General features: G+C 34.8%; 1 protein-coding gene across 1 annotated transcript; it reads right to left on the reverse strand.

Moving 5' to 3' along the window:
* Positions 1-1,007: 1,007 nt before the first annotated feature.
* On the reverse strand, positions 1,008-12,777 carry LOC125074684 (phosphate carrier protein, mitochondrial-like). The gene is made up of 9 exons (XM_047686069.1): positions 12,666-12,777; positions 10,779-10,881; positions 9,694-9,790; positions 4,940-5,109; positions 4,291-4,452; positions 3,702-3,881; positions 2,951-3,088; positions 2,136-2,267; positions 1,008-1,606 (listed from the first exon to the last, which is right to left on the reverse strand). Exons 2-9 carry the CDS (start codon positions 10,875-10,877, stop codon positions 1,517-1,519), a joined length of 1,068 nt encoding a protein of 355 aa, XP_047542025.1. The 5' UTR covers positions 10,878-10,881; positions 12,666-12,777; the 3' UTR covers positions 1,008-1,516.
* Positions 12,778-17,890: the final 5,113 nt, after the last annotated feature.

Genomic DNA, 17,890 nt, shown 5'->3' on the forward strand with positions numbered 1-17,890 from the left:
ATCGAATTTTGTGAAGGTTATTGCCTAGTTTAAAAAAATAACGTAGAAACTGAGATATTATATTGTGTAATACTGTTAATTGTATAGTTTATTAATTAATTACTTTGAGATATCTCATATACCAAACACTCGGCGCAGGGATGACCACAACAGGCTCCCAGACTAGGCGGACCAGTGCTAAGCCTGAGACAGCAATTTGAAGCTCATTAATGTGCACTTAACTAGATTTGCATTCCTTATTTTCTCATAAATAATATGGGAATAAATATTTTTTTATCAATAAACTACCTCTTCCTTTATGTAGTCTTTCCAGAAATAACTTAAAATTATTTTTTATACATAGTTAAAGTAACGTTCCAATCATACTCAATTATATAAATGTTTAAAAGGATTAATGAGAGACTAAACTTTATTAGTGTTTTTTTGTTTTAGTAATAAATATATCACTCAAAATCCCTGTAAAAAAACTCGCGAAAACGGCTATTCCGGCGGATAAACGCCCTTAAGGGTAAATACACGATACACGTCACCACCACCATACACATGCAGCGGAATTGGAAGAAATCATCCCTTAAAGCGTTCACCAATCTTGGGAACTAAGATGGTATGCCTATTGTGCCTGTAATTACATTGACACACTCACTTTTCAAGCCGAAACACAACAATGATGCATATAAGTATTTAGCGGTAGATAAGACATCACCTATTTTACCGCGGATGAGGTTTATGTGGTTGATAATAGTGTTGCATATCGACAGACTATCGATAGACTACCGATAGTAAAACTATCGATAGTATTACTTTTAACCTAAAATATCGATACTATCGATAGTATCAATAGTATCGCTGTTACCAATAGTGTTGCTTACAAGGAGCTATCGATAATAACGATAGTATTGCCGTAATCAATAGTATTGCTCACGGAGAGCTATCGATACTATAGATAGTTCTCAAACACTGGTTGCCTACCAGGTTTAAAACAAACATCTTATAAACAAAACAAAATGTAGTATCTAGTGTTTTAATTCCACCAACCGGTTACACTTTCAACTCATACATATAATAAACAAATAAATAAATCATAAAATGTATTATATAATAATAAATAGCGATGATATAACACTAACATACTGCATCACATTTGAAATCTATAATACATATAATGTTGCACGGCTGTAGTCCTCATTTTAATTCTAACGCCTCGGGCTTAGACGGTGTTACATAACGATACAAAATCATCGACAGAATTACTGTTTGTGACGTGATGATGTAAAACGCTAATGGAATATATGATACAGTACACAACTGTTTATTTTCAAACATCAATCAATTCAACAGGTTTCAATCGAATTGAATCAACAAAAGTTGAATGATGGAAAACTTTTATTGATCAATTAAAGTTGAACGGTGTGAACCTGGTTTGATTGAGGTTGAGATTAATTATTAGTTTCAACGTTGACCAGTATGTATTTCGTCTAAGCCCGATGGTGTTACTTTCCTATGCAATTGAACTAATTCACTTAGACTTCGCTTCTTCAGCTTCGAGGCGCCTCTTCATGGATTCGGGCATTTCTGGGGGTGGTGGTCGGGGCATCCTCAGCCATACCTGTCACAGACGTTGTGTTAATGAAATGTTGCCATATACAACACTGTTAATATTACTGAGTCTTATCTCATACTAATGTCTTAAATCCACATGTTTCTATTTTCGGTAGGAACAATTGGTTTGCTAATAATCATTGAATATTATATTTAAATAAATAGGCAGACTGGCTAATGTGCCACATGATGATAAGTGGTCACCACCACCCATAGACAGGGGAAAAGTAAGGGTTTTGCCCTTACATCGTCAATGTGCCATTAATGAGAAATAAGACGGTATGTCTATTGTGCCCTTAGATACAAGTTACATTTAAGTAAGTGACAATATAATTATACATTTCTCACAGCTAAGCTTATCTCATTAAGAGGATTATTTCACCATAGTGCTTTTATTCGGATTATGGATAGGAATTCATCTGTCGTATATACCTCAAGTATACCTGCATATGTCACAAATCTCCTTAAGAGAGGTCTTTGCAATAAATGAGTTGCATTTCGGGACTATTACTGTATTTTATTTAGCTATTGTTTACCTTGACGGCATCGTAGATGAACCATTGCAGCGCGGTGAGGGTACCAATCATGACAATCCTAGGTCCGAGACCCTTCCAGACTCCAGCCATACCCAGCTTGCCGATAATGGAGCCGATAGTCGCTGTCTTGTCCTGCAATTATACATAACACTTGTATATGGAGCACTATGTTTGAAAAATACGTTATTACGCCTTAATTTATCAAGTGATCATCGTGACATTTTGCATACACCTTGTCAGGGGTACAGAAAAGGTCAGATGGCAACACTATCTCCCCCTTCACACGAGGGAGGAAAATTATATATTGTAACAACACCATTTTTTAAATCTTATTTTTTCTTTGTCTATGATGATAATGTATTTTTTGTCCAATGGTTTACAGTCAGGTCAAAATAGACATTCACAATTTCATATATTCTCAAGAATGTTAGAGATACAATGATAATGAAATTGTGGAATGTCCCCATGGATCCCATGTGCACAAAATCTTATATGCAAAGTCTAAATTTTTTTATTTTTTTTTTCTTGCGAAACATTTTGATGATGAAAATAGCTCTGACAATAACTGTAGATCATGCAATCAATTTAAAATTTTGTAATTTTTCTTATACTTTTTGCCAAAAGATTCGGTATTTCTAACAAAAAAAAAATTTGACGATTATTGTTGAAGATGTCGGAAATAATCATGGCGTCTGGCGTGCGCCGCATCAACCTAGAATACATATGTTTTGCAGTTTCACCCGCTTTAAATTAGGACTATACAGGACGTGACGCGAGAATTACATGGTCCTGTAAATGATATAGCGGCGGTTTACCTGGTTGAGCTTGGAGACGACGGTGTCGGCGGGGTGGGATACGATGGCGCAGAACACGCCGGCGATGTAACCCGCGGCGAACGTCACCACCAGCTGCTCGCCCTTCGTGCACTGCTCGCGGGGCTTCGGCACCACGTACTGCACACACACGACACTTCATCTTACATATACCCTTTAGTATAGTTACACATGTATGTATGTATATTTGTGTGAATTGACGAATTTGATTTTAAGTGTCACAAAATCGACAATAATTCAATCTTGTGTATTTTGTGAGTACATTTTTTCATTTGCTTTTCTTTACTATATTTTTTTAAGCTATGCATGTATTTTTAAGTATATATGTACTTGTGTGTGTGTGGTTGTGTGATTTCTCTGCTGAATTTTTAGTCTATATACAATCGAACCAAACAATATAATAAATATAGGGAATATTTATTTATTATTATTATATTCCAATCGAGGAAAGAGTAAACACAAACAAACCTTACATTTTCGTATTCCATGAGATTTATTAATAGCTCTGCTATGTTATGCACTGCAAACATTTCTTGATTACTTGTATCCACTTTAATTTTACTTCCTAAGAAGTTTCAAGAGGACATTTTTTTAGATAATTGAATATCACGATCAGTTGTTAATTTATGTTTTCTCCTCCTGTGGTTGGAATAGTCTATAGATGCTATAATATCAACAGACTCAGATTGTAAATCAAAGCTATTAAACTGAGGTGAATTTGTTTAATCATTACCTTGTAGAGCAGTTCGACGGTCTTCTCGAAGCAGGCGAACTTCATCATGGTGTAGGGGATCTGGCGACCCCAGAGAGGCGCTAGCCCCTTGTAGAAAGTACCGTAGCCTTCATTCTGGACCATCTTAGGCCACGCCTCGCGGAGCGTGTTCGCGAATCCAGGCATAGTTTGAATTCGGACCTGATTAATTAAACAAATTTTAATATTACTAATTATATTTATTACCCGCCATTTTTAAATATTACTGTATGAGATAACCCTCAAATCTCATAATCTTAAGTCACTGGGATCGCGTACGGGAGAGATGGACACGCTGCAAACGAACGCTCACAGAGTGACATGAGTGACGTCACGAACATATCCCCCTACGATTCCCTCCAGGCGCTTTTTTCATCATCGGGTATCTTTTGTATGTAAATAATTAGGCTTTCGAAATTTGTCTTGGTATGTAGCAAGATTGAACTCCAAGGTAGGACATGGGCTACTATTTAATACTTCACCCAATATCTATGGTCAATGAAGACCACATACCAACATGTGGCCCATTTATCAGTGTGGGTTACCTATTTTAAATTAATAAAAAAATTACCTTAGCGGCCTCTAGAGGTGACAAGGCGATATCCGCGAAGAATTCAGCAGATGCTGAAGCGGCCAGGTACACGAAGGTACGGTATGTGTACGCCGTCTCTTCATCCAGCATACCCGAGTAGCCCACTTTGAACACCTCGTATAGACCGAACTTGCAGAGACCCTGGACAAATTAATCTTATTACAATCTGTATGTTTGTAGGTTTGTCAGTGAATTCATGAAACTTAATCATAATTGTGGTATCTTCAAAGAACTCGGATGGAACAATTGGATTTTTGTTTTAATCATATGTAATTTAATCAAGAACCTGTATTGTAGTAGCTTCAGATGATCTGTTCAAATAGGACAGAAAGCCTTAGCCCAGCAGTGGGTTACTGTTGTTATTGTTGAAGCAAGAAGGATCCTCGGAATTTGCTGATTAAGACCTTTCATTTGCCCCCAACATGGTGTATTTTATTTAATTTTTTCATTTTATAAGATTTTCTTCTCATATTAAATTTAAAATGACGCCACAAAGTCTCTTACCATGTAATTATTTTTTATTTAACAAATTCATTAGATAATGGGTAGTTTAGAAGCTATCCAAGAACAGATGAATGTATATACATACACAGCTGGTTGGAATCATAAATATCTGATATAAACTGACCTGAAGTGAGTATCCGATGAAAGTGGGCGCCCATCCCTTGGCCAGTCCTCTCATGCCCTCCTCCTTCACTGACACCTTGAAACCAGTGACGACATTCTTGTACTTATCAGGGTCTACTTGGAGACGGCATTTCACCAAGTCGAGTGGCACGACTGCGGTGTGTGTGATACCTGCAACAAATTTTATTTATAAATCTCTTCTGTTAGTATGTATATCATAATACCTATTCTTATGGTAGTACTACGGCTAGGAGATATTGTAGATAAGGTCTTTGTTGGTTATTTACCTCGCCCTATAGACATTCGAGCCGAGATGGCCCAGTGGTTAGAGCGCGTGCATCTTAACCGATAATTGCGAGCTCAAACTCAGGAAAGCACCACTGAATTGTAATGTGCTTAATTTGTGTTTATTATTTATCTTGTTCTCGGTGGTGAAGGAAAACGTCGTGAGAAAACCTGCATGTGTCTAATTTCAACGAAATTCTGCCACATGTGTATCCGCCAACCCGCATTGGAGCAGCGTGGTGGAATATGCTCCAAACCTTCTCCCAGCAGTGGGAAATTCACAGGCTGTTAATGTAAAGGTATAGACATTGACTCTGTAATCTGTATGTAATTAATCATTCCTTAAATTGCTAATATGACACCGACCTCGGGTTCCAAGTTAGTTTTGATTTCCCTTGTAAATAGACTAAATCACGCTTCAAACCGAAACACTTCTAAGTATTGTTTGTACTTTTCGGTGGTTGCAAGTGTGATGTCTGTGACTGGACCTACAGATGGGTTTGCACAAAGCTCTACCACCAAGGAAATTAGTTCAATTTACTAACATTCTATATCAATAAATATGGCATTTTAATTTATTTTAGTACTATGCCTTCTCTTTCCAACCACATATTCACTTTTTTACAGTGTGTGTTTTAATATTGTATATATTTATGTGTATGCTCTATTACATATACGACAAACTAGTGGATAATTATTTTATTTATTTGTCATAAGAAATTGGAAAATTGAATTTAAACAAATCTAGAGTTACCTCGTCCAAGCCACTTACTTAACAAATCGTATATATCACGTAGTGGACACATTTTTACGTTGACTCGATATATTACCAAAGAATACTTGGTAAAACTATTAAAATAATATTATTTCTCTTTCTTTTTATTACGAGTATCATTGATATTAATATCACGTAATACATGACTCTTTTTTGCTCCCTATTGCACTGACAACATGATATACTTGATAGAGATACTAATATTATTATTAAATTAGATGCCCATTTGCTAATCTCCATCATAAACAAAGAAAAAATATTTTTATGATTTTGAAATTAGTTCAGAAAACTGATACTAACTCTATGGTTTAGGTAGAGATAACAATCATTATTGAAAGTGTACTTTTAATTTTAACTTTTTTTTTTAATTTCATTAAATTGAAAGCTTTATATGAATTTACTCACACATATAGAGTGACCGAAAAAATTGGGCGAATATTTTTTTGCATATGCCTTATATTTACAAAAAAAAATCATCTAGCATTGCAAAATAAATATCACAATTGTTTTTCGAATATCGAATTCAAAATTGACATACTCAGAAGTGGTTCTTATTTCAAATTTAATCTTAATTGGATTTATTCTAGAAAAAAAATAATGAAATAAAAATAAATCCTATCAAAGTGTAACGACCTAGACCTTGTTACTAAACCTCGGTCAAGGCGTTGTCACGCTGGCTGCAAAGGTGATCGGGTCGGAATGACAATGTTGGCTATAAATAAGCCAACGTGCTTAACATTGGTGCCAATTCTAGTACACGATCTAAACTAAAACAAATTTAATAATCCAAACTAATATTATTGATGCGGAGTGACTTTGTTTATTTGTCTGTTACACTTTTATGTCTTAACTAAAAAATCTTGGTGGTTGGGTTTGGGTAAATACCACCAACTCATCAGATATTCTACCGCCAAAGAGCAATACTTAGTATAGTTGTGCTCAATTTAAGTCTAAACTACAGACACAAGGGATAGAACATCCAACTTCTCAATGGTGGTAGCGCTTGGCGATACATGGGACTTTTTAATTTCTCTCTCATGTCTATGGGCGGGGTTGACCATTTCCATCAGGCAGCCCATGTAACCGTCCGCCTACCTGGGCTCAGTAGTTTTGGCTGCGTGTCGACAGTTAGGACTGACGATTTCATAAGCACAATATGGCATTGGAAATCTTCCAAAACTGTCATACATACGTCATTTAAATAAAAAAAAATATTTGAAGTTCTTGCACAATAATGACGAGGAGACAAGGAGGATTTGTTTTAATTTTTTTTATATTTAGAAATATACAGTTTTGCATAATTGAAAATTATTGTATAGTTTATGTTGTTTTAGCATAAATAAATTTATTAATTTTAAAAACGATTAGGAAAATTCCGAAATGTAGTTTAGTCTACTAAAGACAAAGGTACTTTGGTCCTTTTAGTACTAAGATACAAACTTTTGGGGAATCCCTGAACATGATCTTCGATTTCGAATCATAATTAAATGTTAAACAATAACGTTATACAATTAATTATATTGCATAACAATTATTTTAAAGGCGAGTTTATAAAGTATGTTTGATAAGATAAGACAATCTGACCTTGTCCGAGATTGAGGACTAGCGATGATTGAGCGATGGGCGTATCAAGTCCGACAAAGCGTGTTTTGCCTCAAATTTATATTTTTCTTATAAAAAAAGGTAGGCAGACTGTCAGGATGCACACACAGTAACAAATGTTAACCATTCTTTACCAATATCAGGAACTTGTTGTTATTTTTCTTGTGCCCACTCATCCTTCAACTGGGACACAATTTTTTTTGTATTGTGTTTGGTAGAAATTGTGATAAAGGGGAGTTGAACTCATTAAAGTAACAAATTTCCCACTATTTACTACTGAGGCCCTCTACTTTTTTATGTTTGGAGCTTACCTCACATCGATCAAAGATTTACAAACGACACATGTATGTTTCCTAAGGATTTAACTTAAACATGATAATTAACGGGTTTGAGCCCGGAACCGTCGGTTAAGTTTTTTATTTCTAACAACGGGGCAATAGCTGCTCCACAATTATTAATTTTATTAGCAAAAGAAGGAGCTGCTGCAGCTTACATATGGTCTAGACGTCTTCAAGGGAGGTGTATCCCTGGGTTTGTCAATATGATTGTCTGATATTAATAATATTTATCAAAATAAACTATATTAAATATAGTTTTACTTGGTGGTAGGGCTTTGTGCAAGCCCGTCTGGGTAGGTACCACCCACTCATCAGATATTCTACTGCCAAATAACAGTACACTGTTGTGTTCCGGTTAGAAGGGTGAGTGAGCCAGTGTAATCACAGGCACAAGGGACATAACATGTTAGTTCCCAAGGTTGGTGGCGCATAGGTGATGTAAGGAATGGTTAATATTTCTTACAGCGCCTTTGTCTATGGGCGGTGGTGACCACTTACCATCAGGTGGCCCATATGCTCGTCCGCCAACCAATGCCATAAAAAAAGTGTTTTATTAGAAACTCAAGAAATAAATGATATGTAAGTATTTTTTTTACGCTAATCATAACTTCTTGCATTTCTTGCATCTTTTAACATGACACAACAAGTACGATAAGATGCTTTATATTATACTAGTTATCGTCCGTCAGTATCGTCGCTCGCGTTTTAAGGGTTGGTGGTCAAGTGTCATGTATAAAAAATAGCCTATGTCTTTCCTTGGGTTCAAGCTTGCTTCATAGCAAATTGCATAAAATTCAGTTCAATTGTTTGAAAGTGAAAGAACAACAGACAGACTAACTTTTGCATTTATAATATTCGAAAAGACTACGATTACGGCAAATAAATAAATTACTCAACGCAAAAAAATCAATTCTAGCGATAAAAAAAATTGATTGAACGCGTTCAAATATGTATTTAAGTGTATGTTTAATTGGTGGTAGGGCTTTGTGCAAGTCCGTCTGGGTAGGTACTACCCACCTATCGGATATTCTACCGCCAAACAACGGTACTCTACGTAACGGTAGGCTAGTGTTACTAGACACGTAGGACATAACACCTTAGTTCCCGATGTAAGGAATGGTTAATATTTCTTATAGCGCCATTGTCTATGGGCGGTGGTGACCACGTACCATCGGGGGGCCCATATGCTCGTCCGCCAACTTATGTCATAAAAAGTGAATATGATTTTGTATATATTTCTATATAGTTTATGTAATGCATTATGTTACAATGAATTTATTTAGATTATTTGATAATTTTGTGACAAGGGATTATTTCGTTACATCCATATCTGTCTGGTATTATAAAATATGATGAATCTGTTTGTATGAACGCACTAATCCACATATGTGTACATATTTCAATGAATGAATGAGTTTAGAATTAGTTTTTTTTTTTTCAAAAATTGTAATATTTCTGTCATCATTGACTTAAGGAATGGTTCATATTTGGTGATGGTGACGACTAACCTACCATTTACACAAAAAGAGAACGTCTAGCACGTCAATAGGCTACATATAAACTTTATACATTAATAAATTTAAATCGTTTTATTGACATAAATTTGTATGTTGGAAAAGAGTAACTACTGAGTTTCTAGAAGGTTCTGCTCAATTGAATCTACATTTAAGTTTACAATTAATACAATGTTGTAAAATTAAATAATTCGAAAGTGTCTATAAATAAAGTAGATTTAGATTAATATATTTTCCTTACCGCAAGACAGGATTCCACCTAAGCCGCAAAGTGCGAAGTATTTGGTGGAGCCGAACTCGCAGGAGTCTCCTGTGGCCACGGCCGCGGCGGCCATACCCTGACAACACACAAACATACGTCAAAATCCTTATTCAACATCACCTGGACGTCCTGGCTTAATACGGGTAAAATTCACTTCCAAATCCCCCCCCTCCCTCTTTAAATGTGATTTCTCACGGCAAAAATCCTGTCTTAGCAGATGCACACATAAAGAAATACACCTTCCAAATTTTTAGGTTCATAGAAACATTCTGGAAGAATGTTAGTTTATAATTTTAAATGTATGCGATCAAGCCCTCAGATCTCATAATCTGTTAGTCACTGGGCACTCGTGCCACAGGCCGCCACGCTGCGCACGATGTGTACGCAGTGGTGGTACCACCACGCCCGACCAGCGGCACACCCCTCAATTATAATTTCTCATCATCGGGCTATACATACATTCATGAAGTATATCTATGTGCTGGTGCTAAAAGGACTGAAGTATGTTTAAGAAAAAAATTCAAAACGAACATGACTGTACTTTTAAATGATTGAAAAGTAACTACTGAGTTCCTTCTCGATAGAATCTGCATTCCGACCTTTGGTAGCTTAACTTATATAGTTTGTTAAATGACGATTCAAAAGTGCTAGTAAAAGCCTACTTGGATCAGGTAAATTTTGATGTTGATTTTTTTGAATGCAATTTTTGCAATTTCTCAAATAATTTAAAGAATAATTAAATGATTTGTATTTTTAAATATATTATTTATGCTAAATTTCTACATTAACATACAATCAATATTATTTAAAAATGTTTATCCTGTTACGTTTTTACAACTAAACTACTGAACTGAATTTGATGAAATTTTTGTATCAAGCAAGCTTGAATAAAGCTTGAAAGACTCTAACTGGCTACTTGTTCATACCTAGCGAAACCGCGGGCGATAACTAGTTAAATGAAAAAATCAACATCAGTTCATTGTTTTTCTCATTAGCGAAAGTAGAAGCTGATATGTCCTTTTAGCACCAGGCCACAGATATTTTATATATGTTAAAAATGTCACCTGTGTCTCAGCAGCTGGTAGCGCTGGCTCACAATGAGTGGTCGACAGCGGCCCGCGGAACGGCGAGTTCCGCGCCGCTTCCAGAAGGGATGAGAACATGTTACTGTAACAAATGATTATACATATAAAATCACATAACACGAATCATAAAAGTAAGACTTCTGGTGTGTGGTTGAAGGAAAACATCACGAGGAAACCTACATTTGAGTAGTTGTGTAATAACAATATATTTATAACATTAATAGACAAGATGTTTTGTTTACTTGTTTTTTTTTTTATGGCTTTGGATAAGCAAAAGGTCCATATGGTAAGTGGTCACTGCTCATAGACACTGCACCATAAGAAATATTAACCATTCCTTACATCATACCGAGCCACCAATACTGGGAACAGAGATGTTATATCCCTTGTGCCGTAGTTTTACTGACTCAACAATAGTAGGTATTGTATTTTGGCAATTGAATACATGATAAGTAGGTGGTACCTACCCAGACGGACTTGCACAGAGTCTTACAGCCAAGAGATACAAAATTACATGAAAAATTGTGGATTTATTTATTCATTTTCTTAATATCGTCACTTTCTTCAGATTGGCCGATTAGAGACTGTAGAAACGACATTCTGAACCCATGGTAGGCTTACTAGTTTAGGAGCATGAGATGTTAGACTCCCTTTGTGACAAGACTTAGTACATAGCAAAGGAACTTGGAAAATATAAGTAAGCATAAAATTTTACTCTGTGGTAAGGCTTTGTGCAAGCATATCTGGCTTAGTCATTATGGCACAGGCACAAGGGACATAACACGTTCCAAAGGTTGTTATGCAGATGACCACATAGGGTGCTGATCACTTATCAGGTAGTCTGTTTGCAAGTCTGCCAACCAATGGTTAATTATTTTAAAAAAAATATAGAGATTTCCGCAGCTTATAAAATGTTGCTATTCGGGAAACTACGTTGTATATTTTAATGTCTATTAACTACATAGTAGTAAATTACATTTCATACATCTACATTTCATTCTTAAATTTGCAAATTTATACATTGTTCAACATTTATTATTATACTAATATTTATCAACATATAGAATCAACCTTACATAATAATCTGCAATGCAGTTACTGAGCATTATCCTTTTGCCTTTAAACTAAAACATTTTAATATTTTAGTAAATTATATACAGACACGTAGCTTAACACGTAATTAGTACAGCATTCGTACAAAAAAAAAAAAAATCGAAGAAAAATAATAAAAGTTTTTTTTTTTAATATTCACTGCATCAAATTTTGAACTTCAATAAGCACAGCTAAATAATAAATCATAATAACATGGAATTCTTAAAAAAAAAACAGGCTTGTTCTTAATTTAAAACTATTAGAAGTTGTCCATAACAATACCATAGGTTAGGATTTAGGAAATGCCATTAGTGTGGGTTCATATCAACAAAAATTGTTAGATAATAGTAAATAAAAAACTTACTCCTATTTTATTTAAAACGTTTCGAATACATAATTAACTACTGAGACAGTTCTTTAAGACCTAAATTGTAACTGGTTCGATCCAATCAATACTTCTTCGTACAGGGCGAGGACCATGGACAGATAATTTATGATGTCAAAAAAAATCAGCCTTCGAGTTTTTTTTACTAGCTAAATCAAATTCAATTTGAGAAGCAATATTATTCTATTATTTAACTCAGAATTATGGCTATCATAAGTTTATAGAGCAAGGTCACGTGCAAACATAATTTCATTAAACGTTACGTAAGGTAAAATTTACGTGATAACCGAAAATTATTGTATAACTATTTGTGTGTTATTTTAATAAAATTAAAATAGATTTAAACGTGTTATTAATAATAATGAATATTATAATAAATATAAACTTACATGTCTAAAATCCGATGGTAACCGTTCCACACACCGCACCGCGCTTGACGCACAGTGTTAAAGGAAACAAGGCAGGCGATACCAGCGCCTTAACGGAAGTTACCTAACCACGTCGAATTTGACAAGCGCGGCGTTACTACGATAAAAAATATTATCATGTTTAACTCACTGTTATTTCGCCTTGATATAATAATTGTGAGAAACTTTTATAAACAAGTACACTTATGCTATTATGTAAGAACTGACAACGTATCTCACTTGTGTAATATTGAAAACTGATTTATGCTATATTGATGCTTATATCCTTTAAAATTTATAGTAATTATAGTGTCGTATAACAATATCTTATCAAAATGTTTCTTTCAATGTTTTGTGTGAGTGAGTTTTGAATTTTTCTGACATAACAGCTTTACAAATAATAAAATAATTATTTATTGAATGAATGACCAATATTTGTTCTTTTTCTCTTTTATTGTTAAAATTGTATCTCCTTCTCCATATTGTCTGTGCCTTTGGTTTATTTATTGCTGCTATTAGTGATATTAATGATAAATCTTTCATTTGTATTTTTTTTTACTTTAGTATGTCTGCATATTTTATTACCAGGCAGCTGCACAATTTAAGTTTACTGATTTAATATAATAAAGTTTACCAACTTAACTTTAAACCTTATCACACAAAAACACCGTTTTAAAACTAACCATTACTATTATATCTTATTGCGATAGTAGTTCTTCTCTAACATTATGGTCTTCTCCTGACCCATTTCAGACATGGCGGTTCTCTCAACGTATAACGCAATAGAACAAATCTTGGACATAATTGAATGCGCAAACAAAGGTACACTTTCTATTCCAATTGATCATGTCATTATTCGGAATGAGATCATCCAGATTTAGGAATTTGATTTACCTCGAGCTAGCCTTTCAGCTTACAGAGACATAGCGAGACGAGAACTCCATGAAGGCACTCACTCTCGGCCTGCCTCATAATATTTCCGCGAGAGTGTACAACTTGTATAATACATACTAGGCGCCATTAATATATGATAATTAAATAAAGTATTTTTACTTAGATTAGATTAGATTACTTAGATTATTTACACCTAGATCGAGTGACAAACTAAAAAAAGAAGTAAAACAAACAGGCTAACTTTATTATCTAAGTGTGCGTGACAGCGACCCTTGAAACCTCTGAAACTTCATTGTATTATGCTAGTGTGCGTGCACGTCCAAGAGTTGGTCACTATCTACATAAATACTTACATAACAAAGAAATATTATCGTATATAAATCGTTTATTGCAAGTATTAATGAGGTTTATGTACTGAAATAAATCATAACTTATAGTTCTTTCAGGTCGGAATATTTATGACTGTTGAATAACTTCACGGAAGGGGTTAATTGCGACTAGACTCGATTGAATGGATACTATAAGCGTGCAGGTAACAGCGCAGGTAACCTTAGGTGATTAGGGTACGCGCAGGTAGCCACGAATACACTACGAATGGGTACGCAGGTGCAGGTGCAGGTGGGGACATTGATCTTAATGATAAATCGTTTAAAGCGTGAATATATTGGCTTATATTAATTGCATCAAACCCTTTTTTTCGGTTCATGGAAAAAATGTACATATGAGTACTTATTTAAGTTTTTGCTTATTATAACTGGAAAAATGCTCTAATCCCCCACTTGTAGCGGGTTGGGTTGATGGGGGTGCTGTTGAGCCGCAGTTCACTGGAGTACCCACTAAAACCAGCGGTAGTCCATCCCTTCGGGAGGCATCACATGATCGCTTACGCATACTACCGTGAAGTTAAGTTGACTTACATAGTTTTTGATATTTTCTCTTCGTTTAAAAATTATTTAGAAACAATACCAAGTAAGAGACATAAATAAACAAAGATACTTTGTTTTCGTAATTATTCCCTAATTTTCTCCGAAACTATGTGGAGTATATGCATTTGTATGTATAAATATAAATAAATAAATATTGGACAACATAACATACATTACTCTGATCCCAATGTAAGTAACTAAAGCACTTGTGTTATGGAAAATCAGAAGTAACGACGGTACCACTAAACACCCAGAACCAAGACAATATAGAATACTAATGTACTTTTTCTACATCCTCCGGACCTCAGAGTACCCATGAAAACCGGTGTACACACTTCTCGACCACGGAGGTCGTCGTATCATATAAAATCGTGCGATATTAAATTATATTGTGATAATATGTCACTTGTTAAGAGAGTTGGGCCCTGACCTGTGACTCTGTGGCTTTAGATAAATTAAATAAAGGAAGATACGGTACTTTATCACAGCGCGTGGCCCCACAAAACTACGTCCAGTGGACGCGGCTACACTTACTCACATGTGGACCATCGTGTAAACAGAGCGTGTCGCCAAAACACAATAATTATAGGTTTGCTACATAAATACGCATTAAAATCCCTTTTCGTTTACTTCATAGATTTTATAATCACTCAAAAAATATAAACAACACGCAAGGGATAAATTATCACGTGTGATTTCAGCCTTAAAAATATGTCGGAATTTAGAATTTTATTTCTTGTTTATTTCGCCATTTTTGTGATAGCGAGATAGAATCTAATGAAACATAAATAAAATAGATAAAAACTCTATAGTGGTTTCGGGATTTTATCTGCGGCGGAATCGCCATCTTTGATTAATTTTTTGGTAATAAAATTATATTATTTATTCAGTGATATCCTTTCATTGGAAGTTATTTATTATATTTATGAAAAAAAAGGACCGAGTAAACGTCTGAGAGATAGATGTAATATAGTAATCACGCATGACGTATGAAATGCAACTCGCTGATTGGTGGTTTAGTTAATCGGCTAGATGCTGGCGATACCGAATAATAATCACACAGTCGCATAAAAGATCTTGCGTTTGTAACACACGCTCAGTTTGGCATTAGCTAGCATGCTGTGCAGATGTCTTGTTTGCATTCTGTGAGTCAACGAACATGTCAAACCTGTTACTAACGAGTGTTGTGATTAATTTATATTTTTATTGATGAATATATTATAGTGTATTGTGAAAAAAGGATCGTAGTGTTTAATTTTCGAAGAAGTACCAGTACAACAGTGTATTTCTCCTGAGGATAAATTTGAACCAGTTCAATTATGGATCCGGCTAAACAAATATCGCTTGAGATGCTGTTTCAGATTCTTCACAAGAATTTTCCTCACGCTCTCGAGCGATTAGATCTGCTAGCTTCCATGATAGTGCTACCTAACACCGCTAACACTCATGAAGATTCAGCAGTTGTGAAAGAAGCTGCAGTTGCACCAACATCACCAGCTCATACCAACACTTCCGGAATGATATTCGATAAGAAGAGTGATGTGGCAGGCATCAGTAGTGTCCAGACGCGCACGTACACTTCTAATTCGAACAAAAAGAGAAAATGTTCTAAACCTATTTACTTGAAGACAGTTAAGTGGAAACCAGAATTCACGCCGAAAATAAATACTACTCTATCTCCAAAGCGGGTCACTTCATTGCGGGAACTATTTCTAGCTGTAAGGGCTATACAAATACCCACTTCCAACAATACTCCAACAACACCACCCGTAGTACAGTCACCAAACATATCCCATGAAAATGAAGTATCTACAGCTGACAATTCAACAAGAATTCAAACTTCATTTTGTTCCACTGAAGCTTCTCAGGAGCTGAACAATAGCGTGTCCAATTCACAGACAAAAGAAGCAATCGCTATACGATCAATGGGCTCAAGCCTGGTTGAGTTATTTGACTTCTTTAAGTCATTTGACATTAATGAGTTTAGGATCCTCAACGATAAACTAAAAGGCTCTCCCGAAGAACGCGTGCAGGGTGTTATAGATCATATAAATGTTATTGATAATATTAATAATTACGAGTTTCCGACGACAGCCGACGCAGAACCTACTCTTTGAATGTGATCCGACTTAAAGACTTTAGTAGGTCCTTAGTAGGTACTTGTCCTTTTTATATAAAGAAGAATGTACTTAATGATATATAAATCACTCTTCGCCCCCTTGTTTGTACGGTGCCTGTGTATATAGCAACGAAGCGAACGAAGGTTTTGTTGATAAACAATATATTTACATTATTATAATAATAAGTAGATTGTATGTATTTTATTAACAAAACTTGTATTTTCTATTATTAATAAACGATTTTATTTAACTGTTTGTTGTTTGAATCAAATTTATTAATTTAAATTTTACTCCCTTTCAGTCGATTCATTGTGAATTCAAAATGGCCGCCATCGCAAAATGGCGGAATACATGTTTTTCCTTCTAATTCCCTAAATACAAGAACGGGTATCAAATGTAAAGGCTTAACAAATAGAACATTAAAACTGAATCCTAGGCATCTAGTCAAATCAAAAAAATTCGTCAATTTTAAATCAAGATGTCGAGGTTTATAATAATAATAATAATTCATTTATTCAAAGCAACATAGACTCAATTTGTTAGTTTACATATCTATTATTTCTATGTTAGTAAATTACAAGCTTATATTATAAATTAAAATTATTCATAACCGCAAAGATACGTATATGATACGTTGATAGCAGTATACCACGCAAGTTAAGCTAAAAGGGTAAAGAATGTCGAGGACTGTGTGGTTTTTCCCCTCAAGACTTGAGCACATCTTTTATTATAGCATATCATATGAGAATATGATTTATTATGAAATTTATTATTTATTTATTTATGATACATACGTCAAAGTCAAAAATCTTTATTCAATATAGAAGTGAAAAAAAAAAAAAATATCCCGCTGAGTTTCTTTCGCCGGTTCTTCTCAGGTCCGAGGAGCTAAATTCCGAACCGGTGGTAGATTTTTGACTATCAATAAGCAAGTGTAAATACTTCTATATTGAATAAAGATTTTTGACTTTGACTTGACTTTGAGTGTTTACACTTGCTTATTGACTGTCAAAAATCTACCAACGAAAAAAGAGAGCCTATACCCCTAAACTAGGTGACACCGTATTTTAGGGGCCACTGAAATCCCAATCAGCGCTTACATTGTTAGACTTATTATTAAGTTTGAATATTAATTTATTTTTTAAAAATGAGTTGTTTCGTGGGTCACCCTGTCAAACGAAGTTGCTCTCGCTATGCATTTTGTATTAAATAGCAGACAATGAAATTAATTAATAACGTTTCAGAATAAATAAATGATATGTCGGCG

The sequence above is a fragment of the Vanessa atalanta genome, chromosome 28, assembly GCF_905147765.1.
Source record: "Vanessa atalanta chromosome 28, ilVanAtal1.2, whole genome shotgun sequence".
In the NCBI taxonomy this organism is placed as follows: Eukaryota; Metazoa; Arthropoda; class Insecta; order Lepidoptera; family Nymphalidae; genus Vanessa; species Vanessa atalanta.

Coding starts and splice junctions, on each gene's coding strand:
- LOC125074684 (XM_047686069.1), bottom strand. CDS start 10,877: ATGTTCTCATCCCTTCTGGAAGCGGCGCGGAACTCGCCGTTCCGCGGG. Junction 5,110..9,693: donor AGGTGGAATCCTGTCTTGCG/GTAAGGAAAATA, acceptor AATTTGTTGCAG/GTATCACACACACCGCAGTC. Junction 3,089..3,701: donor CCGTCGAACTGCTCTACAAG/GTAATGATTAAA, acceptor GTGTGTGTGCAG/TACGTGGTGCCGAAGCCCCG.